Source organism: Panulirus ornatus, chromosome 24 (genome assembly GCF_036320965.1).
Source record: "Panulirus ornatus isolate Po-2019 chromosome 24, ASM3632096v1, whole genome shotgun sequence".
Taxonomy (NCBI): Eukaryota; Metazoa; Arthropoda; class Malacostraca; order Decapoda; family Palinuridae; genus Panulirus; species Panulirus ornatus.
Genome location: NC_092247.1, coordinates 6778896 through 6805904, shown reverse-complemented (window position 1 = coordinate 6805904; position 27009 = coordinate 6778896). Strand labels below are relative to the sequence as shown.

The 27009-nt window shown below is 39.9% G+C and overlaps 1 protein-coding gene across 1 annotated transcript; it reads right to left on the bottom strand.

Annotated features, from left to right (window-relative positions):
• Nucleotides 1-40: 40 nt before the first annotated feature.
• LOC139757053 (esterase OVCA2) lies at nt 41-27009 on the bottom strand. Its single transcript, XM_071677080.1, has 5 exons — nt 26681-27009; nt 21268-21386; nt 20883-21048; nt 9466-9711; nt 41-3055 (listed from the first exon to the last, which is right to left on the bottom strand). Exons 2-5 carry the CDS (start codon nt 21381-21383, stop codon nt 2900-2902), a joined length of 684 nt encoding a protein of 227 aa, XP_071533181.1. The 5' UTR covers nt 21384-21386; nt 26681-27009; the 3' UTR covers nt 41-2899.

The following is a 27009-nucleotide window of genomic DNA, read 5'->3' as shown; positions in this document are numbered from 1 at the left end:
ACCCAGATTCATATTCAGCATGAAAAATAATTCAATTAGGTTCTTAAGGAAATTTATTGGATTCAGAAAAATAACAAAACTGCATGTATTAGTTCAGGGTATTTTTTTTTCTTTTTTGCCCAACAAACTTTTCTTCCAAATTGAATTATGACTATTGAAATGCTTCTGTTCCAAATCATCTTGGAAAATGTCTCAGTCCTTCCCCAAGTTGACAGTTACCCAAGAAATATGAAGTGAATAATCACAGTATATATGTAATTACCAGACTCATAATCAGGTTTTGGAGGAAATCTTTTTGCCTCAAAAATATCAAAAATTGAAGATAATAGTTCAAGGTATCTTTTAGCTTAAAAAACTTTTCTCATGAAATTTATGACAATGAAATGCTTCTACACTTCAAATCTTGCAAAATGTCTTGTAATGGTTCCCAAGCCAAAAAAATTTGAATGAATAAATGCTTCAATTATTCAACCACAAACAATATTTCAACCCCTAATTCATATTCAGCATGAAAAATTGTCCTCGTACTATTCAAGGAAATCGATTACCCCCAGAAAAAATTTAAAAATTGCAGGTAGTAGTAGTTCAGAGTATTTATCAGCCCAAATTTTTTTTGGCTTGAAATTTACATATAACAGTAAAATGCTTCTATAGTTAAAAATGTCATTGATTCCTGAAATAGACAATAGTCCAAGATGAAGCAAATAAACAGAATCCTTATATTAATTACAGATGCTAATAACCCCAAATTTATATTCAGCATGAAAAGTGGTACTAATACTCTTGTCTTCAAGGGAATCTTTTACCCATAGATAAATACCACAAATTTTAGGTTATGCTTAAAGGCAAATAACAAAAGGATATTACTTATATGTAGAGGGCATCTAAAGGGGGGAGGGGCCTCCAAATCCTCCCCTCCTATTATAATTTTTCCAAAAGAAGGAACAGAAAAGGGGTCAAGTGGATATATTCCCTCTTAACACTCAATCCTCTGTTCTTAACGCTACCTCACAAAAGTGGGGAATGCCATTTCAGTTATTAGCTCTAACTCCAGTACCACGAGAAATGACTGAATCTTCTATTATTAAATACACAAAGAATTATAGCAATATTTGTGAAGGTCTATACAAATTGGATAGCTTTATTGTTGATAAAGTTTTTACACAGTTCCCCTTCTTGTCCACATCAGTTTATAATGCGCTCATACTCTGTCTTGAATAATCACGTGTTTACCAAATGGTGTCCTAGCTACTTCTCTTCGTTGTATATAAGCTGACATATTTCTTTCTCGTATCTCCCCTGATGATGTGATTATTATACGAAAGTGCACTTGGGAACTTATCGTGTTTCATTTTCCCCATGCATTTCGGTGCATCATACATGACCGCTAGAGACCGAGTGAGAACGAATGTGGCCTTTACCTAGCACTAACTCATGCGCATGTGGGGGGAGGGGGGGTCATTTTCATGTGTGGCAATGGGAATGAATAAAAAAAAAGCATGAATTATGTACATGTATATATATATATATATATGTGTGTCTGTGTATATATACATGTTGAAATGTATAGGTGTGTGTGTGTGGGGGTGTATGTGGGTGGGTTGGGCCATTTTTTCATTTGTTTCCTTGAGCTACCTCGTTAACGTGGGAGACAGTGACAAAGTGAAATAAGATAATATGTATATATTTTATCCCTGGGGATAGGGTAGAAAGAATACTTCCCACGTATTCCCTGCGTGCCGTAGAAGGCATATAAAAAGGGAAGGAGTGGGGGGGGGCTGGAAATTCTCCCCTCTCATTATTAATTTTCCAAAAGAAGGAACAGAGAAGGGGCCAAGTGAGGATATTCCCTCGAAGGCTCAGTCCTCTTTTCTTAACGCTACCTCGCTAACGTGGGAAATGGCAAATATTGTTGAAAAAAAAAAATATATATATATATGTGTGTGTGTGTGTGTTGGTGTGTGTGGTAATAAAAAGAGTGTGGTTGAGAGAGCAGAAGAGGGTGTTTTGAAATGGTTTGGACACATGGAGAGACCAAGTGAGGAAAGTCTGACAAAGAGGTGGAGGGAACAAGGAGAAGCAGGAGACTTAAATGTAGGTGGAAGGACGGAGTGAAAAAAGATTTTGAGCGATTGGGGCCTGAACATACAGGAGGGTGAAAGGTGTTCATAGAGTGAATTGGAATGATGTAGTATACCTGGGTCAACGTGCTACCATTGGACTGTCCCAGGGCATGTGAAACGTCTGGGGTAAACCATGGAAAGGTCTGTGGGGTCAATTCCTGCACTTGCGAAGTAGCGTCAAGGGCAGATGACTGAGCCCTACAGGGAAAATCCTCACTTGGCCCCATCCTGTGTTTCTTCTTTTGGGAAGTAAAACAGGAGAGAACTTCCAGCCCCCACTCCCTCCCCTTTTAGTCCCCTTCTACAATATGCAGGGAATACATGGGTCATATTCTTTCTCACAAATCCCCGGGGAAAGAATACATTCCTAAGATTTCATTCTCTTCAGTGTGTATAATGACAGACCATTACATGAAGGTTTATTAAAAAAAAAAAATTACAGGAACAAGCATCCTAATTAAATTAGATTCACCATTTCCTGAGGATCAGGGAGTGTTGAGTATTAATTAATGCTGGAATTACATATTTAGCATAGCAGCTGCTCTGGTCTTTTGTTATTACAAAAAACAAACCAAAAACAAGTACTTTTCATGTGCTTCCCTTAAATGCTATTGACAATTTTAGGAACACCAGTAACTTATCATATTATGGTATATAAAGCTCTGTAATGGTAAAATTTTTTGTGATATATACTGTGTATAAAATGATCAAGTCTTTACAGTTAAGCAATCTTTGGTAACTTTTATGTTGTAAGTTCATATATGATAAACAGATTTTCAGGCATTACACAAATGACTCATATTCTCCAGAAATTGTAGGTACGTTGGCTTTTGAGCACTTGTTGCAGGAATAAAATGACCACCAGCATGTATCAAGGTTTCTGGTTCATCAAAGTACTGAAGGAGTTCTTCACTCATAGATTTGTCAATCACCTGAAAAAGGAATAACAATGGTAAATAAAATCCATGCAATTAAAAGTAAACATGTCTATCACACAAATTTAATGATAAATCATGGCTAAAAGTAAGAAAAAATATATCAAAAATAAATTAATGCTGAACTAAAACAGATAAAAGTGTATATTATATTGGGAAACACCTGAAAAATAACCACAGATCAATATGTGAATAAGAGCAAGGTTTATTAGGTTAAGTAGGGTTGAGAGACAAGTTAATTGGGATGTAAGTTTGCATGGAGAAAAATTGGAGGAAATGAAGTGTTTCAGATATCTGGGAGTGGACTTAGCTGCAAATGGCAACATGGAAGTGGAGGTAAGTCACAGGGTGGGGAAGGGGGCGAAGGTTTTGGGAGTGATGAAGAATGTGTGGAAGGAGAGAACATTATCTCGGAGAGGAAAAAATGGGTATGTTTGAGGGATTAGTAGTTCCAACAATGTTATATGGTTGTGAGGCATGGGCTATAGATAGGGTTGTACAGAGGATGGTGGATGTGTTGGAAAAGGAATGTTTGAGGACAATATGTGGTGTGAGGTGGTTTGATCAAGTAAGTAATGAAAGGGTAAGACAGATGTGTGGTAATAAAAAGAGTGATGTTGAGAGTAGAAGAGAGTGTGTTGAAATGGTTTGGACATATGGAACGAATGAATGAGGAAAGGTTGACAAAGAGGATATATGTGTCAGACGTGAGGGGAACAAGGAGAAGCAGGACACTTAATTGGAGGTGGAAGGATGGAGTGAAAAAGATTTTGAGTGATTGGGGCCTAAACATACAAGAAGGTGATAGGCATGCAAGGAACAGAGTGAATTGAAATGATGTGGCATGCTGGGGTTGACATGCTGTTAATGGACTAAACCACAGCATATGAAACGTAAGGGGTAAACCATGGAAAGGTCAGTGGGGCCTGGAAGCTAAGGTTTTGGTGCATTACACATGACAGAGACTGAGTGTGAACAAATGTGGCCTTTTATGTCTGTTTTCCTAGCACTACCTCACTGAAGCAGAGGGTAGCAATGCTATTCCCTGTGGGGCAGGCTGGTGCTGGGAATGGATGATCGAGTATAATATGGTGATCAAGTATAATAAATATTTTTATTTATTTATTTTGCTTTGTCGCTGTCTCCTGCGTTTGCGGGGTAGCGCAAGGAAACAGACGAAAGAAATGGCCCAACCCACCCCCATACACATGTATATACATAAACATCCACACACGCAAATATACATACCCATACATCTCAATGTACACATATATATACACACACAGACACCTACATATATACACATGCACACAATGCACACTGTCTGCCTTTATTCATTCCCATCGCCACCTCGCCACACATGGAATAACATCCCCCTCCCCCCTCATGTGTGCAAGGTAGCGCTAGGAAAAGACAACAAAGGCCCCATTCGTTCACGCTCAGTCTCTAGCTGTCATGCAATAATGCCCGAAACCACAGCTCCCTTTCCGCATCCAGGCCCCACAGAACTTTCCATGGTTTACCCCAGACACTTCACATGCCCTGATTCAATCCATTGACAGCACGTCGACCCCTGTATACCACATCCATCCAATTCACTCTATTCCTTGCCCACCTTTCACCCTCCTGCATGTTCAGGCCCTGATCACTCAAAATCTTTTTCACTCCATCTTTCCACCTCCAATTTGGTCTCCCACTTCTCCTTGTTCCCTCCACCTCCGACACATATATCCTCTTGGTCAATCTTTCCTCACTCATTCTCTTCATGTGCCCAAACCATTCCAAATGGTTCACTAAATACATTAGTAAATAAATATATGTTGTTTTCTTGCACTACCCTATTCACTATCATAATGTACACTACATATCTTCACTCATTATATACAGACGTCACCATCTCGACTATATTCATTATGACTAATGCAATGACAATCTCCAAACCTAAAACTTATCCCTAATTCTCAGAGGCATCTGGCAACCATATAGTGTCCACAGGAATGCATTAAAATTTTGTGGCTCATTTGTTGTTTTCTGATCTGCATAGTATATGTCTAAACATTTATGAAGTATTTGTTATCCTAATTGTACGAAATGAAGAAAAAAACATCAAAAATTCATGTGATGACATTTTTGATTGATTGGCAGAATGCATGTATTGTATAGTGCCACTGTACAAAGGCAAAGGGGATAAAGGTGAGTGCTCAAATTACAGAGGTATAAGTTCGTTGAGTATTCCAGGGAAATTATATGGGAGGGTATTGATTGAGAGGGTGAAAGCCTGTACAGAGCATCAGATTGGGGAAGAGCAGTGTGGTTTCAGAAGTGGTAGAGGATGTGTGGATCAGGTGTCTGCTTTGAAGAATGTATGTGAGAAATACTTAGAAAAGCAATTTTTTTTTTTTTTTTTTTTTGCTTTGTCGCTGTCTCCCGCGTTTGCGAGGTAGCGCAAGGAAACAGACGAAAGAAATGGCCCAACCCACCCCCATACACATGTATATACATACGTCCACACACGCAAATATACATACCTACACAGCTTTCCATGGTTTACCCCAGACGCTTCACATGCCTTGATTCAATCCACTGACAGCACGTCAACCCCGGTATACCACATCGCTCCAATTCACTCTATTCCTTGCCCTCCTTTCACCCTCCTGCATGTTCAGGCCCCGATCACACAAAATCTTTTTCACTCCATCTTTCCACCTCCAATTTGGTCTCCCTCTTCTCCTCGTTCCCTCCACCTCCGACACATATATCCTCTTGGTCAATCTTTCCTCACTCATTCTCTCCATGTGACCAAACCATTTCAAAACACCCTCTTCTGCTCTCTCAACAACGCTCTTTTTATTTCCACACATCTCTCTTACCCTTACGTTACTTACTCGATCAAACCACCTCACACCACACATTGTCCTCAAACATCTCATTTCCAGCACATCCATCCTCCTGCGCACAACTCTATCCATAGCTCCACGCCTCGCAACCATACAACATTGTTGGAACCACTATTCCTTCAAACATACCCATTTTTGCTTTCCGAGATAATGTTCTCGACTTCCACACATTCTTCAAGGCTCCCAGAATTTTCGCCCCCTCCCCCACCCTATGATCCACTTCCGCTTCCATGTTTCCATCCGCTGCCAGATCCACTCCCAGATATCTAAAACGCTTCACTTCCTCCAGTTTTTCTCCATTCAAACTCACCTCCCAATTGACTTGACCCTCAACCCTACTGTACCTAATAACCTTGCTCTTATTCACATTTACTCTTAACTTTCTTCTTTCACACACTTTACCAAACTCAGTCACCAGCTTCTGCAGTTTCTCACATGAATCAGCCACCAGCGCTGTATCATCAGCGAACAACAACTGACTCACTTCCCAAGCTCTCTCATCCCCAACAGACTTCATCCTTGCCCCTCTTTCCAAAACTCTTGCATTCACCTCCCTAACAACCCCATCCATAAACAAATTAAACAACCATGGAGACATCACACACCCCTGCCGCAAACCTACATTCACTGAGAACCAATCACTTTCCTCTCTTCCTACACGTACACATGCCTTACATCCTCGATAAAAACTTTTCACTGCTTCTAACAACTTGCCTCCCACACCATATATTCTTAATACCTTCCACAGAGCATCTCTATCAACTCTATCATATGCCTTCTCCAGATCCATAAATGCTACATACAAATCCATTTGCTTTTCTAAGTATTTCTCACATACATTCTTCAAAGCAAACACCTGATCCACACATCCTCTACCACTTCTGAAACCACACTGCTCTTCCCCAATCTGATGCTCTGTACATGCCTTCACCCTCTCAATCAATACCCTCCCATACAATTTGCCAGGAATACTCAACAAACTTATACCTCTGTAATTTGAGCACTCACTCTTATCCCCTTTGCCTTTGTACAATGGCACTATGCACGCATTCCGCCAATCCTCAGGCACCTCACCATGAGTCATACATACATTAAATAACCTTACCAACCAGTCAACAATACAGTCACCCCCTTTTTTAATAAATTCCACTGCAATACCATCCAAACCTGCTGCCTTGCCGGCTTTCATCTTCCGCAAAGCTTTTACTACCTCTTCTCTGTTTACCAAATCATTTTCCCTAACCCTCGCACTTTGCACACCACCTCGACCAAAACACCCTATATCTGCCACTCTATCATCAAACACATTCAACAAACCTTCAAAATACTCACTCCATCTCCTTCTCACATCACCACTACTTGTTATCACCTCCCCATTTGCGCCCTTCACTGAAGTTCCCATTTGCTCCCTTGTCTTACGCACTTTATTTACCTCCTTCCAGAACATCTTTTTATTCTCCCTAAAATTTAATGATACTCTCTCACCCCAACTCTCATTTGCCCTTTTTTTCACCTCTTGCACCTTTCTCTTGACCTCCTGTCTCTTTCTTTTATATGTCCCACTCAATTTCATTTTTTCCCTGCAAAAATCGTCCAAATGCCTCTCTCTTCTCTTTCACTAATACTCTTACTTCTTCATCCCACCACTCACTACCCTTTCTAATCAACCCGCCTCCCACTCTTCTCATGCCACAAGCATCTTTTGCGCAATCCATCACTGATTCCCTAAATACATCCCATTCCTCCCCCACTCCCCTTACTTCCATTGTTCTCACCTTTTTCCATTCTGTACTCAGTCTCTCCTGGTACTTCCTCACACAAGTCTCCTTCCCAAGCTCACTTACTCTCACCAAATGGATTTGTATATTGCATTTATGGATCTGGAGAAGGCATATGATAAGAGTTGACAGAGATGCTCTGTGGAAGTTACTAAGAATATATGGTGTGGGAGGCAAGTTGCTAGAAGCAGTGAAAAGTTTTTATCGAGGATGTAAGGCATGTGTATGAGTAGGAAGAGAGGAAAGTGATTGGTTCTCAGTGAATGTCGGTTTGTGGCAGGGGTGTGTGATGTCTCCATGGTTGTTTATGGGTGGGGGTTGTTAGGGAGGTGAATGCAAGAGTTTTGGAAAGAGGGGCAAGTATGCTATCTGTTGTGGATGAGAGGGCCTGGGAAGTGAGTCAGTTGTTCGCCAGCGCTGGTGGCTGATTCGGGTGAGAAACTGCAGAAGCTGGTGACTGAGTTTGTAAAAGAAAAGCTGAGAGTAAATGTGAATAAGAGCAAGGTTATTACATACAGTAGGGTTGAGGGACAAGTCAAATGGGAGGTAAGTTTGAATGGAGAAAAACTGGAGGAAGTGAAGTGTTTTAGATGTCTGGGAGTGGATTTGGCAGCGGATGGAACCATGGAAGCGGAAGCGAGTCACAGGGTGGGGGAGGGGGTGAAAAGTTTTGGGAGTGTTGAAAAATGTGTGGAAGGCGAGAACATTATCTTGGAAAGCAAAAATGGGTATGTTTGAAGGAATAGTGGTTCCATCAATGTTATATGGTTCCGAGGCATGGTTAAAGACAGAGTTGTGCAGAGGAGGGTGGATGTGTTGGAAATGAGATGTTTGAGGACAATATGTGGTGTTAGGTGATTTGATCGAGTAAGTAATGAAAGGGTAAGGGAGACGTGTGGTAATAAAAAGTGTGGTTGTGAGAGCAGAAGAGGGTGTTTTGAAATGGTTTGGTCACATGGAGAGAATGAGTGAGGAAAGATTGACAGAGTATATATGTGTCAGAGGTGGAGGGAATGAGGAGCAGTGGGAGGCCAAACTAGAGGTGGAAAGATGGAATGAAAAAGATTTTGAGCGATTGGGGCCAGAACATGCAGGAGGGTGAAAGGCATGCAAGGAATAGAGTGAATTGGAATGATGTGGTATACTGGGGTCAACATGGTGTGAATGGATTGAACCAGGGCATGTGAAGCGTCTGGGGTAAACCATGGAAAGTTTTGTGGGGTCTGGGTGTGTATTATACATGACAGTTAGAGACAGTGTGAACGAATGTGGCCTTTGTTGTCTTTTCCTAGCGCTACTTCACGTGCATATGGGGGGAGGGGGTTGTCATTTCATGTGTGGCAGGGTGGTGACGGGACTGAATAAAGGCAGCATGTATGAATTATGTACATGTGTATATATGTATATGTATGTGTATGTATATATATGTTCAAATGTATAGGTATGTATATGTGCGTGTGTGGACGTGTATGTATATACATGTGTATGTGGGTGGGTTGGGCAATTCTTTCGTCTGTTTCCTTGCGCTAGCTCGCTAAAGCGGGAGACAGCAACAAAGTATAATAAAATAAATATTTATTTACACAAGCACTATTTTCTCCGAAAGACTGATATTACAATACTAAAAGTCTATCTAAACTCAAAAGTCTGTCCCTTTAAAGAATAATTATACCAAGCCAGCTATTTCTTATTTATGCCAAAACTATACTACATTAAATAACTAGCTACATACCTGATCTGCTTCACCAAAGATATGAAGTGTGGGTAAAGTGATCTTTTCAGAGTACAAGTACTGGTGAGGTGTTGATCTGGACCTGAAGGCTGATGAAAATATTGCAAACTTGAATGAGAAAGATAGCTTCCCTTGCTGCTGCAACCCACACAACAACCCTAACATGGCTGCACCTTGACTAAAACCCAATATTCCATCAAATGGACCAGATTCTTCAAAACATGTTTCTATAGCTTTCAAGGATTCCTGAAAAGTTATTAAAACTTTAGAAATTACATTAAACAAAATTATAAAGGAATATTCATATACATATTTTACCATTTATCAATTCTTATGTAATCATTCATTTACTCATGTAAAATTTCCTAGTCTCTGCATGATGGTTTATAAAACATCTAAGTTTTCTAGCTACTGTATATCCTATACACTCATCCCTACTAACACTGCAAAATTTCTTATAGGTATGACATGATAACACATTTATAATACATCATACAGAATATGATAATGAAAATAAATCAAATAAGGTTATAAATTATGAAAGTATAGAGGTGAGAATGACCTGGAGAAAATTTAAAAACATGCAACGGTGAAAGAGCAAAAAATTCATTGAAAGACACAAATATAAATGAGGCCATTCATTCCAGGGATATTAAAAGAGATAAACAAAAAAGAAAGATTTAACTTACTCTATACTTAACTGTCGTCTCCTGCATCAGCGAGGAAGCGCAAGGGAACAGACGAGAAATGGCCCAACCCACCCACATACACATGTATATACATAAATGCCCACACATGCACATATACATATATATACACATGTACATATCCATACTTGCTGCCTTCATCCATTCCCATTGCCACCCTGCCACATACGAAATAGCATCCCCCCCATCAAGGCAGTGCCAGAAACAGACAAAAAGACCACATTCGTTCACACTCAGTCTCTAGCTATCACGTGTAATGCACCGAAACCACAGCTCCTTTACCACATCCAGGCCCCACAGACCTTTCCATGGTTTACCTCAGACACTTCACACGCTCCAGTTCAATCCACTGACAGAACGTCAACCCCAGTATACCACATCGTTCCAATTCACTCTATTCCTTGCACGCCTTTCACCCTCCTGTATGTTCAGGCCCTGATCATTCAAAATCTTTCTCACTCCATCCTTCCACTTCCAATATGGTGTCCCGCTTCTCCGTTGTCCCTCCACCTCTGACACATATATCCTCTTTGTCAATCTTTCCTCACTCATTCTCTCCACGTGTCCAAACCATTTCAGCACACCCTCTTCTGCTCTCTCAACCACACTCTTTTTATTTCCACACATCTCTCTTACCCTTTCATTACTTACTCGATCAAACCACCTCACACCACATATTGTCCTCAAACATTTTATTTCCAATACATCCACCCTCTTCTGCACAACCCTATCTATAGCCCAAGCCTCGCAACCTTATAACATTGTTGGAACCACTATTCCTTCAATCATACCCATTTTTGGTCTTCGAGATAATGTTCTTGCCTTCCACACATTCTTCAAAGCTCCCAGAATCTTCACTCCCTCCCCCATCCTGTGACTCACCTCCGCTTCTATGGTCCTATCCGTCCACTCCCAGATGTCTAAAACACTGCACTTCCTCCATTTTTCCTCCATTCAAACTTACCTCCCAATCAGCTTGTGCCTCAACCCTACTGAACCTAATAACCTTGCTCTTATTTTAACAATTACTCTCAACTTCCTTCTTTCACACACTTTACCAAAGGTGGTGTGCAAAGTGAGAGGGTTAGGGAAAATGATTTGGTAAACAGAGAAGAGGTAGTAAAGCTTTGCGGAAGATGAAAGCCGGCAAGGCAGCAGGTTTGGATGGTATTGCAGTGGAATTTATTAAAAAAGGGGGTGACTCTATTGTTGACTGGTTGGTAAGGCTATTTAATGTAAGTATGATTCATGAGTTTGGTAAAGTGTGTGAAAGAAGAAAGTTAAGAGTAAATGTGAATAAGAGCAAGGTTATTAGGTACAGTAGGGTTGAGGGTCAAGTCAATTGGGAGGTGAGTTTGAATGGAGAAAAACTGGAGGAAGTGAAGTGTTTTAGATATCTGGGAGTGGATCTGGCAGCGGATGGAACCATGGAAGCGGAAGTGGATCATAGGGTGGGGGAGGGGGCGAAAATTCTGGGAGCCTTGAAGAATGTGTGGAAGTCGAGAACATTATCTTGGAAAGCAAAAATGGGTATGTTTGAAGGAATAGTGGTTCCAACAATGTTGTATGGTTGCGAGGCGTGGACTATGGATAGAGTTGTGCGCAGGAGGATGGATGTGCTGGAAATGAGATGTTTGAGGACAATGTGTGGTGTGAGGTGGTTTGATCGAGTAAGTAATGTAAGGGTAAGAGAGATGTGTGGAAATAAAAAGAGCGTGGTTGAGAGAGCAGAAGAGGGTGTTTTGAAATGGTTTGGGCACATGGAGAGAATGAGTGAGGAAAGATTGACCAAGAGGATATATGTGTCGGAGGTGGAGGGAACGAGGAGAAGAGGGAGACCAAATTGGAGGTGGAAAGATGGAGTGAAAAAGATTTTGTGTGATCGGGGCCTGAACATGCAGGAGGGTGAAAGGAGGGCAAGGAATAGAGTGAATTGGAGCGATGTGGTATACCGGGGCTGACGTGCTGTCAGTGGATTGAATCAAGGCATGTGAAGCGTCTGGGGTAAACCATGGAAAGCTGTGTAGGTATGTATATTTGCGTGTGTGGACATATGTATATACATGTGTATGGGGGTGGGTTGGGCCATTTCTTTCGTCTGTTTCCTTGCGCTACCTCGCAAACGCGGGAGACAGCGGCAAAAAAAAAAAAAAAAAAAAAAAAAAAAAAAAAAAAAAAAAGATTCATGGTGAGGTACCTGAGGATTGGCGGAATGCTTGCATAGTGCCATTGTACAAAAGCAAAGGGGATAAGAGTGAGTGCTCAAATTACAGAGGTATAAGTTTGTTGAGTATTCCTGGTAAATTATGGGAGGGTATTGATTGAGAGGGTGAAGGCATGTACAGAGGCATCAGATTGGGGAAGAGCAGTGTGGTTTCAGAAGTGGTAGAGGATGTGTGGATCAGGTGTTTGCTTTGAAGAATGTAAGTGAGAAATACTTAGAAAAGCAAATAGATTTGTATGTAGCATTTATGGATCTGGAGAAGGCATATGATAGAGTTGATAGAGATGCTCTGTGGAAGGTATTAAGAATATATGGTGTGGGAGGCAAGTTGTTAGAAGCAGTGAAAAGTTTTTATCGAGGATGTAAGGCGTGTATATGTGTAGGAAGTGAGGAAAGTGATTGGTTCTCAGTGAATGTAGGTTTGCGGCTGGGGTGTGTGATGTCTCCATACTTGTTTAATTTGTTTATGGATGGGGTTGTTAGGGAGGTGAATGCAAGAGTTCTGGAAAGAGGGGCAAGTATGCAGTCTGCTGTGGATGAGAGAGATTGGGAAGTGAGTCAGTTGTTGTTCGCTGATGATACAGCACTGGTGGCTGATTCATGTGAGAAACTGCAGAAGCTAGTGACTGAGTTTGGTAAAGTGTGTGAAAGAAGAAAGCTGAGAGTAAATGTGAATAAGAGTAAGGTTATTAGGTACAGTAGGGTTGAGGGTCAAGTAAATTGGGAGGTAAGTTTGAATGGAGAAAAATGGGAGGAAGTGAAGCGTTTTAGATATCTGGAAGTGGATTTGGCAGCGGATGGAACCATGGAAGGGGAAATGAATCATAGGGTGGGGGAGAGGGTGAAAATTCTGGGAGCCTTGAAGAATGTGAGGAAGTCGAGAACATTATCTCGGAAAGCAAAAATGGGTATGTTTGAAGGAATAGTGGTTCCAACAATGTTGTATGATAGCGAGGTGTGGGCTATGGATAGAGTTGTGCGCAGGAGGGTGGAAATGAGATGTTTGAGGACAATATGTGGTGTGAGGTGGTTTGATCGAGTAAGTAATGAAAGAGTAAGAGAGATGTGTGGTAATAAAAAGAGTGTGGTTGAGAGAGCAGAAGAGGGTGTTTTGAAATGGTTTGGTCACATGGAGAGAATGAGTGAGGAAAGATTGATAAAGAGGATATATGTGTCAGAGGTAGAGGGAACGAGGAGAAGTGGGAGACCTAATTGGAGATGGAAAGATGGAGTGAAAAGATTTTGAGCGATCGGGGCCTGAACATGCAGGAGGGTGAAAGGCGTGCAAGGAATAGAGTGAATTGGAACGATGTGGTATACCGGGGTCAACGTGCTGTCAATGGATTGAAGCAGGGCATGTGAAGCGTCTGGGGTAAACCATGGAAAGTTCTGTGGGGCCTGGATGTGGAAAGGGAGCTGTAGTTTCGGTGCATTATTACATGACAGCTAGAGACTGAGTGTGAATGAATGGGGCCTTTGTTGGTTTTTTCCTAACACTACCTCGCACACATGAGGGGGGAGGGTGTTGTTATTCCATGTGTGGCGGGGTGGCGATGGGAATGAATAAAGGCAGACAGTATGAATTATGTACATGGGTATATATATGTATATGTCTGTGTGTGTATATACATGTATACATTGAGATGTATAGGTATGTATATGTGCTGTGTGTGGACGTGTATGTATATACATGTGTATGTGGGTAGGTTGGGCCATTCTTTTGTCTGTTTACTTGCGCTACCTCGCTAACGCAGGAGACAGCGACAAAGCAAAATAATAAAAAAAAACAAAGATATCAGAACAAAATATCAAAACTTCACACTCTCATAATGTATCCAGCAACTAGGGCCCCCTAGCTTAAGCAATACTCATTATCATTAATAATTTTCCTCAACACATTGACAACAGATTGACAAAGAGGATATATGTGTCAGGGGTGGAGGGGGCGAGGAGAAGTGGGAGACCAAATTTGAGGTGGAAAGATGGAGTGAAGATTCTGAGTGATCAGGCCTGAACATGCAGGAGGGTGAGGGGCGTGCAAGGAATGGAGTGAATTGGAACGATGTGGTATACCGGGGTTGACGTGCTGTCAATGGATTGAACCAGGGCATGTGAAGTGTCAGGGGTAAACCATGGAAAGTTTTGTGGGGCCTGGATGTGGAAAGGGAGCTGTGGTTTCGGTGCATTATACATGACAGCTGGAGACCGAGCGTGAACGAATGTGGCCTTTGTTGTCTTTTCCTAGTGCTACCTCGTGCACATGCAGGGTGAGGGGGATGTCATTTCATGTGTGGCAGGGTGGCGACGGGAATGAATAAGGGCAGACAGTATGAATTATATACATGTGTACATATGTATATGTCTGTGTGTGTATATATATATATGTATAGGTATGTATGTGTGCATGTCTGGACGTGTATGTATATACGTGTGTATGTGGGTGGGTTGGGCCATTCTTTCGTCTGTTTCCTTGCGCTAACTCGCTAATGCGGGAGACAGCGACAAAGTATAATAAATATAAATATAAAATACACTTAAAACTAAATGCCAAAACAGATTTACTATACCTACATATTCTTGAAGATATCACACAAAACCTTTGCCCAAATCGTAAGTATAAATGGAAAGTTCCAGTACAATAGTCTGATATAATTGTGTACATGTTCCTTTCCTCAAGCATACCTATTTCCCTTTCCTGGTTATGTCCACACACATTCAGACACCCTAGCCTGAGCCTTCAAGGAGGATAAGCACTCCTTGCTTGGGAACCTACATCCCAATGAAGCTAAGGCGGTGAATGGTGAAATAAAAGTGCCGGTTGTCTAAGAAAATGGCTCATAAGAAACTCAAAAGTATCCAATCACCAACATGATACAGTAAATTATGTAAATTTATGTCGAGAATGTTAAAAGAGTTATATGACAAAGTAAACATCAACACAAAGTGTATATTGCTGAAAATGGCAAAAGAAAGCAAAGGAGTTTTACAGTTAAGTTAGAAGCAAATGAGTCATTACCCAGTCAATAGGTTCCATTACTTTTGGAAAACAGTGACTTGGTTCGGTACAACGTATCCATGTCAGAAATATTAAATGACTTTTTTAGTTCTGTGTTTTAAAGCAAATACAAAGGAATTCAAACAGCAACAGACCATTGGATTATTATGAGGCTGTTTGTGATGGTATATGACATCAGCAGCTCACAGATTAGTGTGGTAAAGATAAAAAGCAAACAGATAATTCTGCTAGAATAACCTACAAATTGTCATTTTGACTAATGAGGTACAAATAATGTAAGTCATGGACTTGTAGCAAAGTATTCATCAATTAAACATATGTATAGTACTGCTTTCAACTACTTTAATTGGCAAACCATTCCATGTGTCTAACAATCCTACTGAATATAAAGTAATTCACCTCATTTGAAGTAACAATTTTGCCCACAAGTTTGTATCCATTACTACGAGTAAAGCCACATGAGTCAAGTCTTACATACCTTAACAGATGAAGATTATTAAATTCGAGTAGTTCAATCTGCTCTTGTAGGATCTGTCTTGGTCTGGGAATCATCTTGGTAACTCAACACTGTACTTTCTCCATTCTGTCTATGTCCTTTTTCAGGTAGGGTGACCAAAACTGAACTCAATATTCATGATGTATGATGTGGATGAATCAATGGATTGTAAAGAGTAAGGATGATTTCCCTGGACTTATCTTTGAAGGCCCTTCCTATGAATCCAAGACTATTGTTCACTCTTCTTACTCCTTCTATGCACTGTTTACTTGGTTTAAGGTCTTCAGAAATTATCATGCCTGAGTTTATTTCCTCACATTTTGCAGTTCAACAGAATTCATGCAGTAGCTTGCCAGGAAAACAAACAAACAAAAAAAAGGCCACATTCGTTCATGCTCAGTCTCTAGCTGTCATGTATGCACCAAAACCACAGCTCCCTATCCACATCCAGGCCCCACAGACCTTTCCATGGTTTACCCCAGACATTTCACATGCCCTTGTTCCATCCATTGACAGCATGTTAACTACTTCTGTTTCCCTTTTTGGAAATTGACATACAAGGAGGGGAGGGTTTCCAGCCCTCTGCTCCCACCTCCTTTAGTTGCCTTCTACAACACAAGGAGGAATACGTGGGAAGTATTTTTTCTCCGCTATCTATTATATTTTTGTCACAAATAGGTTTCTCGAATAATTGTATTTGGGCTATATCAAGCAAATTGAAGTAGAGTGCATGCCTGGAGCTATTGGAAAGGAATTCTCCCCATTCAGGTACTGATATGTTAAAATCTCCTACTATCAGGTACTGATATGTTAAAATCTCCTACTATGATAGAATCTTGTTCATTACAAATTTCCACTAACTGATCATAAAATCTTTTGTCTCTCTCTGGTGTCTTGGTGGGGAGGCCTATAAACTAATCCTACTGTATTTTCTTGGGGAGTTTATCTTTAATTCCTACAAAAATGAAGACAACATTCTTAACAGCTACAACAGTTTTTATTACCAGATTTAAATGAGCTGGACACCACTGCCTACTTTGTTACCCCTATCCCTGTTAATTGCCGTGTACTCTGCGATGGAGTGTTCCGCAAGGAAATCTGTATCCCAATCTAATCAAGATGTGGAAATGGCAATCACAACACAATTTCCTTTTAATGCTACTGTCAAACCTTAAGGCTTTATTTCATATACCCCAAGCATTAACTTTAAATATTTTTAGGCATATCTGAGACCTATTTGGAAAGGTACTTACAGAATGGGATGGGTCTGAAGACACAATAGAATGGGATGGGTCTGAAGACACAACCCATGTCTCAAATCCAGTTTCATTAATAAGAGAAGGGAATGTTCTTAACAAACTGAGATAAAAGCTGAAGTCATACTTTCAGCAATAAAATGAATGAAAATTATTATAATGGCAGGTCCTGATAAGTTTTATCCAAGAGCAATGAGAGGTGAAAAATGAGATAATTAAGCACTTGACTGCAATTTTCAAGAAGTCACTTGCCACATGAAGGCAAGTTTGCTAATGTAACAGTGATATTCAAAAATGGTAATAAGTCACTGTCCAGAAATTATTGTCCAAGTACACTAGCAAATTAAGTCGCATGGCACTGATGTGGTTGTATTTCAGTGAATAGGAAATTGACTGAATAGCCATAAATAAAGAGTTGTGATTAATGGTCAAGCATCAGAATGGTTAGATCTAACAAGTGGAGTGCTACAAGGATCAGTCTTGGGACAAGTTCTCTTTCTCATATCTATTAATGATATTGATACTGGGCTGCAGTGCAAGGTATCAAAATTTGCAGATAATACAAAGCTGGGAAATAAATCTACAAATGAACTTGAATGTTTACAGCTTCAAACTGACATAGACAACCCGATGAATTGGGGCTCGAAGGCATTCAATGTCAAGAAGTGTAAAGTTTTACATATCAGTAGTAAAAATGAAAAGACAAGCTATGAATTCTTTTGAACTAAAAAAGGTTAAAGAGGGAAAAGGTTTGGGTGGAATAACCTCTATCATTCTATCGATCTATATCTCTGATGCTTATTCCCAGTTGGACCTCCCTCATAACTAAACTCCAGTGCTGCTTCTTAGGCTTTAGTGCCTCACCCTTAATAGCCCAATGGCAAAGGGCAACAATGGTGCAGTGTTTACAGAGGCTTCTACCTAATGTTTCTACTGACTAATACTACCTAATTGTCCTACCTACTACTACCTAATGCTCCTGCCTAAATGTTTCTACCCATTACTTCTACCTATTGCTCCTGCCATTTTCCCCAATACCCAAGTGGGTAGTACTGGTAATATATATCCCTGTTTGCAGGCTGCCTACCAACTACTCAGGTGACCTTGCACCAAGTAAGCATTGCACCGAAGCAGTGAAAAGAGCAAACAAATTTCTTGTATTCATAGGGAGGCCTTTGATTTTAAGTCAAGGGAAATCATACTTACTCCACAGTTCATTGGTTTATCTACATCTTGAGTACTGCATTCAGTTTTGGTTACCCTAAAAAGAGAAAAAAAGACAATGGGGAAGTATAGCATTGAGCTACAAAGATAATTCCTAGAAAAAGAAAGATTAAATAGCTTTAATCTATTCAGCTTAGGAAAGAAATGTTAAAGAGGTGATCTAATAAAAGTATTCAAAATGATCAAAGGCACTGCTTATAATCACTCTAAAAATTACTTAATCACTTAAGACTTGATTCATCTAATTTTACTCTTAGTAATGGACACAGACTTGTGGGCAAATGTCTTACCTCACACAGTGGCCATTTGTGAGGTTGCCATCCCTCGTTGCTTGCATTTATCGTTAACTTCCTTCCTGGTTGGCAGCATAGAGTTAGGTATCAGGAAACTACCTCAGAGTGGGACAACATAACTTGTGATGTGTCACAGGTACTCAATGAGGCCCAATCATATTCCTTGTAATTTATGATATCTGCCATAATGCAAATATCCATGCAATATTTATGGATGACTCAACCTTAGCTGAGATTGTAAACATATCTAAAGAGTTAAATTTCACATTACAAGATACACTTTCATGACCTTCAAAGAGACTAGATCTATTAAAATGACTCCTAATCCTCTCAAGTGTGAGGTAATGATGGTATGTCCATCAGAGAGGACTATTTTCTTCGCCAAATCACACTGAATGACGTTAACTTACCCTCTGTGTGCAAATGTAAACTTTTAAGCATTCATATCATCTCAATATCACTCTGGAAGGCCCTTGTTAACTATATAATCTCCAAAGCAAACAAATACACATTCACACTATACAGAATATGTCAATTTGGCTTCAGCATAGATGCAATGTTCATCAGAACAACCCTGGAGAATGCAGCTCCTGTAAGGCATCCAAGATTAATTCAAACACAGCACTCACAACTGAAATGCATCCAGAAAAGACTTCTAGAATAATTTTAGGCAACCAATATAAAAGCTATGAAAGAGCACTGAGAATACTTAATACCACTAGGATGCAGGCACGACGTGAATTAATGGTTTGTTTTGGAAAGAACCTTCACAAATTTAACTACAACAGACATTTCTTGCCACATCATCTGCACAACATCCATGGAAGGGACACAGCTTTTACAATCAGTCACACGTAAATCATCTTGGTACAGTAACTCAAGTATCCCAAATCTGTAGTCAAAACTCATTACTCTATCAAAAACGATTTTATAATTCTCCTATTTCTGCATTTTTATTATAGATTTTTTTTCTTTAATAATTTCAATATATTACCCATGTGATATAATACTGTAAACTAGGACAGATCATTCTTCTATGTATAACTTTCTTGATAAATAAACCATCCATTATTATTATTGCCTTGAATGAGGCAATTACTTTTTCTTTATTTGGACTGTCAACACATGAAACAATTTGCCAATCTGAGTGGTTGAAAGCAGTACTGTAAATACATTTAAGAACATACTTGATAACTACTTTGCTTCAAGTCCACAACTTAGCATTATTTATGATGCTTTAGTTATAATGAGAACTAGTATTTGCATTATCTGTATGCCTTATAACTTTTACCACACTAATCTGTGAGTATCTGATCTCTTCAAATTCCTGTTCCATCTTTAGGAAACTGATAAACAAATATGGGAGGGGTTTCCATACCCCCTGCTTCTACCTCTTTCAAGTGCCTTAAGTGACACGCAGGGAATGCATGGGTAGAATTCTTTTTCCCTTATATCTTACTGGCATTAATCTATAAGGGACTGCCTTTCTATGTTTTTTAATCTTGATTATGACTGGCTACTGAAAACACCATTATTTGTGTTGGTTGGCTGATCCAACACTCCCCATACAGGTTACCAACATAGGAGGAAAATATCACTGAACCCTATCAATATATTTTGACTTAAGTGATTCTAGCAATCCCTTATATGAAAGTATATGAACAACACTAAGTACATACATGTATCTTAACCCTAAAATGTATGTCATAATGTTGCACTGTTATGGTAACGATGCTTTCATATCAGTCCCAGGTCAGAGTATAGGCCTCCACACTCCCTAAAGGAATATTACATCTGCCCACCTGGGGGGCATTTCAAGAAGGTAAAAGTGCATGACAACAATAAAAGCAAATCACCAATTTTCAACCCAAAAAAGATATTACACTTCACTTCAGTCTTGCATGAGAAATACCGTGTATATACATTTCAAAATGTACTCGACATAAACATGATTCATGCAGAGATGTTGGTAGGTTCAGGAAGCTCAAAAGGATGGTGTACACAATTTCTAATGGATCAACAACCAATAACCTGTTATATAGAGTGGTATGGTGATCACTCTTATATCTACTAGTTTAATATGCTATTTGCTGAATAATGACAGAACTGGACAGGAGAATAGTTTTCATTTTAGCGAGCATCTCAAGCTCAGATGAGCAAATGTTACAAAAAGAGTATGCCATGAAATCATTTGTTTTTACCTCAAATCCTTTGATGCAGTCTGATTCATCCTGAGCTTTAAAATAGTCATCTGGTCGACTGAACCACCAGCCACATCCACTATCTTTATCCTGAACATCATCAATTGCTGGTACAGCCACTGGCGATGTAATGAAGACAAACTCTGCATGTTTTTTCAAAAGCTTCCTGTGCAAAATGTTGTCAAAATCTTCATTAATAAATGAATACTTATGATAACAATACAATGTTGAGAAAATTGCACAAAGAAAAAATTGCTTTAGACATATAAAGATATTAGCACCATAAAACTGCCATATGAAAGAAATTTCAAATACAAAGATGAGGAAACAGTCTATTTAAATATTCATCTTGTGAACTAATCATGCTCACTATAACCATACATACCTGAACGCACCTGTTTTTTCTCGAAAACTAACGCCAGTCTGTCTGTACCCATGAAGGCAGAGTAGTCTCACAAGTCTTCCTGTGCCTTTTGTCATTATCAAATTATGGTGTTCCATGTACTGAAACAGAAATACAATTTGTTGCTATATGAACCATTGGAATACTTCATGATTTGGGATTTGTTTATGAGACAACTAATCATAAATATTAACATTCTTTTTTCTTTTTTGTACTTGTCCACTATTTCCCAGGAAGAGATGAAGAAAGGCAACATTCTCCCACATCCATACTCTGAAACCACAGGACCCCATATCCACAACCAAGCCCAATAGATACTTTCTATGGTTTCTCCACCACTTCACACACCTTGATTCAGTCCACTGACAGCATCTCCCCCCACTGTATATCACATTGCTCCAATTCACTCTATCCCATAATTGCCTCTCATCTTCTTGCATGTTCAGGTCACAGCCAATCAAAATACTTTTCACTCCATTCCTCCATCTCCAGTTTGTTCTCCCCCTTCCCCTTTCCCTCTCCACACATTTATCCATTATATCATTGTTATTCACTGATTTTTTAAAGGGAGCCACTTCGGTAAATACATTCACTAAGAGAGCCAAACCTATCACAAGTTAGCATAACTCAACTAAATTCAATAATACTGGGCTACTGGTGCGATACAGTAATTAATAAAAATAAAACATGGTAATAATAATCTTCTTCTTCTTCATACTATTCGCCATTTCCCTGCGTTTGCGAGGTAGCGTTAAGAACAGAGGACTGGGCCTTAGAGGGAAAATCCTCACCTGGCCTCCTTCTCTGTTCCTTCTTTTGGGAAATTAAAAAAAAATGAGGGGAGGATTTCCAGCCACCCGCTCCCTCCCCTTTTAGTCGCCTTCTACGACACGCAGGGAATACGTGGGAAGTATTCTTTCTCCCCTATCCCCAGGGATAGTATATATTATATAGTATATTATATAGTATATATTATATTGTTGCTAGTTATCCCTAGGATAGAGGAGAAAGAATACTTCCCACTTATTCCCTGCAAGTCGTAGAAAGTGACTAAGAGGGGAGGGAGTGGGAGGCTGGAAATCCTCCCCTCCTGTTTTTGTTACTTTTCAAAAAAAAACCCAGAGCGGGGCCAAGTGAGGATATTCCATCTAAGGCTCAGTCCTCTGTTTTCAACGCTACCTTGCAGATGCGGGAAATGGCGAATATATGAAAAAAAAAAAAAATTGTTGCCAGTAACTAATTGAAGACCAACCTTACCCACTCCAAGGTAGGTACCTGGTACAAGTCTGTAACCCTCAGGTAGGTATTTTTTTTGGCCATAAATGAATTATTCTAAAAACTGTAAATTCAGTCTTACAAAATAATTGGGCTTGCTACAAACAGCAAACAAATACATGAACTTATCATTTCACTGATAAACGTGGGCGAGGAAGGGGGAGGGGATAAGTTTGAAGGTGGGGTGGGGGCCAGGTGGTATTGGTGGCAGGAGGCTATGGGGTTGCCACTGCTTTGAGAGCCACACACACATCCGTCTTACAGTTTTCACGATTTGTCATTGTTTTTTTTTTTTTTTTGTCGCTGTCTCCCGCGTTTGCGAGGTAGCGCAAGGAAACAGACGAAAGAAATGGCCCAACCCACCCCCATACACATGCCTTGATTCAATCCATTGACAGCACGTCAACCCCGGTATACCACATCGCTCCAATTCACTCTATTCTTTGCCCTCCTTTCACCCTCCTGCATGTTCAGGCCCCGATCACACAAAATCTTTTTCACTCCATCTTTCCACCTCCAATTTGGTCTCCCTCTTCTCCTCGTTCCCTCCACCTCCGACACATATATCCTCTTGGTCAATCTTTCCTCACTCATTCTCTCCATGTGACCAAACCATTTCAAAACACCCTCTTCTGCTCTCTTAACCACGCTCTTTTTATTTCCACACATCTCTCTTACCCTTACGTTACTTACTCGATCAAACCACCTCACACCACACATTGTCCTCAAACATCTCACTTCCAGCACATCCAACCTCCTGTGCACAACTCTATCCATAGTCCACGCCTCGCAACCATACAACATTGTTGGAACCACTATTCCTTCAAACATACCCATTTTTGCTTTCCGAGATAATGTTCTCGACTTCCACACATTCTTCAAGGCTCCCAGAATTTTCGCCCCCTCCCCCACCCTATGATCCACTTCCGCTTCCATGGTTCCATCCGCTGCCAGATCCACTCCCAGATATCTAAAACACTTCACTTCCTCCAGTTTTTCTCCATTCAAACTCACCTCCCAATTGAATTGACCCTCAATCCTACTGTACCTAATAACCTTGCTCTTATTCACATATACTCTTAACACTCTTCTTTCACACACTTTACCAAACTCAGTCACCAGCTTCTGCAGTTTCTCACATGAATCAGCCACCAGCGCTGTATCATCAGCGAACAACAACTGACTCACTTCCCAAGCTCTCTCATCCCCAACAGACTTCATACTTGCCCCTCTTTCCAAAACTCTTGCATTCACCTCCCTAACAACCCCATCCATAAACAAATTAAACAACCATGGAGACATCACACACCCCTGCCGCAAACCTACATTCACTGAGAACCAATCACTTTCCTCTCTTCCTACACGTACACATGCCTTACCTCCTCGATAAAAACTTTTCACTGCTTCTAACAACTTGCCTCCCACACCATATATTCTTAATACCTTCCACAGAGCATCTCTATCAACTCTATCATATGCCTTCTCCAGATCCATAAATGCTACATACAAATCCATTTGCTTTTCTAAGTATTTCTCACATACATTCTTCAAAGCAAACACCTGATCCACACATCCTCTACCACTTCTGAAACCACACTGCTCTTCCCCAATCTGATGCTCTGTACATGCCTTCACCCTCTCAATCAATACCCTCCCATATAATTTGCCAGGAATACTCAACAAACTTATACCTCTGTAATTTGAGCACTCACTCTTATCCCCTTTGCCTTTGTACAATGGCACTATGGAGGGATTTTTACAGACTGGATGCCCTTTCTTGACATCTACCCTCCCCATTTATCCAGGCTTGGGACTGGCACCAAAACGGACTGGCTTGTCTGCCCTAATCATGTGGCTGGGTTACTCAGTCTTCTCCTCACTACACTACTGTTATTATTCACACTAGGCACACATATTTACATTAGTTACAACTAGTTGACAACCTTAATCAGCCTGGGCTGTGCAGCTGTACAAACAATGGCATGATATGGAGGCAGTTAATGCTTTGATGAACAGAAGTGTTCTAGCTGCTGCTTAACTCTTTACATTGAATATTTGTAGTGTATCACCGCAATCCTAGTAAGGCAGTCCAGATGTGCACTGGTCAATCTGTTTCTTTGTTTTCTTATCTCAATTTCATAGTTGAAAATGATGATTCACACATGTATGTGCAAACAAAAAATTACTTTTGTACACACGGCTTCAAAGATGGATCGTCAGTGTTAGGGACCGAGAGCCAGAAGTTTTAGAAATCTGCTTTGTGTTGAGCATTCAGGGCTTTCAGGGTTTCAACTGTTTGCAGCATAACAATCTTACATCATATCATTGAATCTTGATTAAAATTCCTCCCTCAACTCCCTCAAATGCATCATAGATGAAATACTGCAAATATTCTGGATCATTTGTGATGGTTGTTCTGAGCCTTGGAAAGTAAACAAACTGTCTATCCGGATGAAGTGTTGTAAGCTTGTTTTGGAATGCAGAGACTGTATGTAGCATACTACTCGGATGTTTATTTTTGCCTTGCAACTAGAGTTTCATGGAATTCAGATGAAAGGTGATAAAAGTCAACAGCGCCATCTTCATTGTCCATTCAGGGTTCTCATATTCTGACTTGCTTCTTCCTTTACTTGCAAGAAACTCACAAATGAAAAGGAACAATGTTGGGTATCTCCTCCCTCTTCCTCATAAAACTGACAACTCCCTTCTCTTTTCCTTTCAAGTAAGCAGCACCATCAAATTTGGCACACAGATGCCAGATATGACCAGTTGTTTATTCTCAATGAAAAATTATAGAAGGGCAGTTAAAATATCCTCTCCTCTCATCTGGCCTTGTAAGGGTAACAGGCACAATAGTTCTTCTCAAAAAGAGTCTTCTTTTGGAAATCTGACCCATACACACAACTGAGCAACATTACACACACATCTGTGCTTTCAACTAGTGCAATGTTGAAACATGGTGCACCTGATAAATCTGCAATCAACTGGTCATGAATCTCGGAACCAAGTTCTTCTATCCTCATTACTGTTGTGTCTGATAGCTGTAGTCCATGTACTTTAATTTGGTTGGGAATGTAAACAATGAGTTCAGTTGTCTAAGAGATATAAAAATACAACCCTATTCAGGAGGGATTTCATAAGCATTAGTTCCAGCCTTATAATTGGGTAAACATCTGAACTCCTCCATCATATTTGCAAAATTAGATTGTTGAATTGAAATGTTTATGAAGCATGGTGGCATTCACAAGGATGCATAAATAATAATATAACAGCTATTTCTATACTACAAGCTTGTTCTATTTCATTATGCACTTTGTACATTGACAAATGAACTGAATAAAGCTACAGAATCTGAACATGCATCAAGTGAATGTTTTTGTCAGCAGTCTCCAGGAAAGTTACATTACGAATGTCCTCACACTGTGCATGAGGATATAGTCATGTCAGAATGCCAAAGGCACTTTCATAATTTTTCCTTTATTATACCCCACAATTTTCCTCTACTTCAAAGCCCTGCCCACTTTACATAATAATATTGATCAAGTTACAGGTGCTAAACCTAAAATCCCACTCTATGTCACTACTAAACATTGTAAATATGCATTCTTAAAAACATCATTGATTTCTTTCATAGAAAGGTACTGTCCATACAAGAAGAAATTACCAGCGCTTCTTCACAAATTCAGCCTTTAAACATTGAAAGTATATGATGTTACCGTGACAAACATGCAGTGAATCTTACGTTAGGAACTATTCTGCCCTTCACATTTCTATCGCAAATATCGACATTTTGTGATTTCTCCCACCAATAACCCGGTTCCCAAGTGGATGTCTGAAATAGTAATTTAACCTTATCATTATTTAAGCCATCTCCCCTTTTAATCCTACCACTAATGAGTTCATAACGAGATACTTTTAAAGGGAAGTTAAGCAAAATCCCACTTTTGCAAAATTCCTAGTAACAACAACCAAGACCCCAAATTAGAAAAACCTAAGATATCAAATCTATGAAGTGTCAAGACGTTTATCCCATTTCTCCGCCTTCCAGTCCATTTTATACAATTTCATTTTCCCTTGGTATACAAGCAGAATTTATACACGCATGGATAGCTTTACATACCTAGAGGTTGTCGCTGTGAATGGCTTACTGTCGATGATCTGCCAACACGGGAAAGTTACCCGTTGATACTGAACAAAATTGAGTCACAAAGTAAATTCACAAATTCTCAGGCTTAATTACTGCCTTGAAGACACCTAAGCACTTGGAACTATTTTTCAAACAAAATTCAGAAGATGGAGAAAGGCCGTCATCTTTCGTTTCACGTTCATAAACAAATCATACCAAGTGACCCTAGCGATAAAAGTATCTTGGTCGATATTCATCTAAGAAACATTTTCATTTCAATAGCCTTGTTGATGTGGCTATAAATTTTATAAAAATACGCAGGT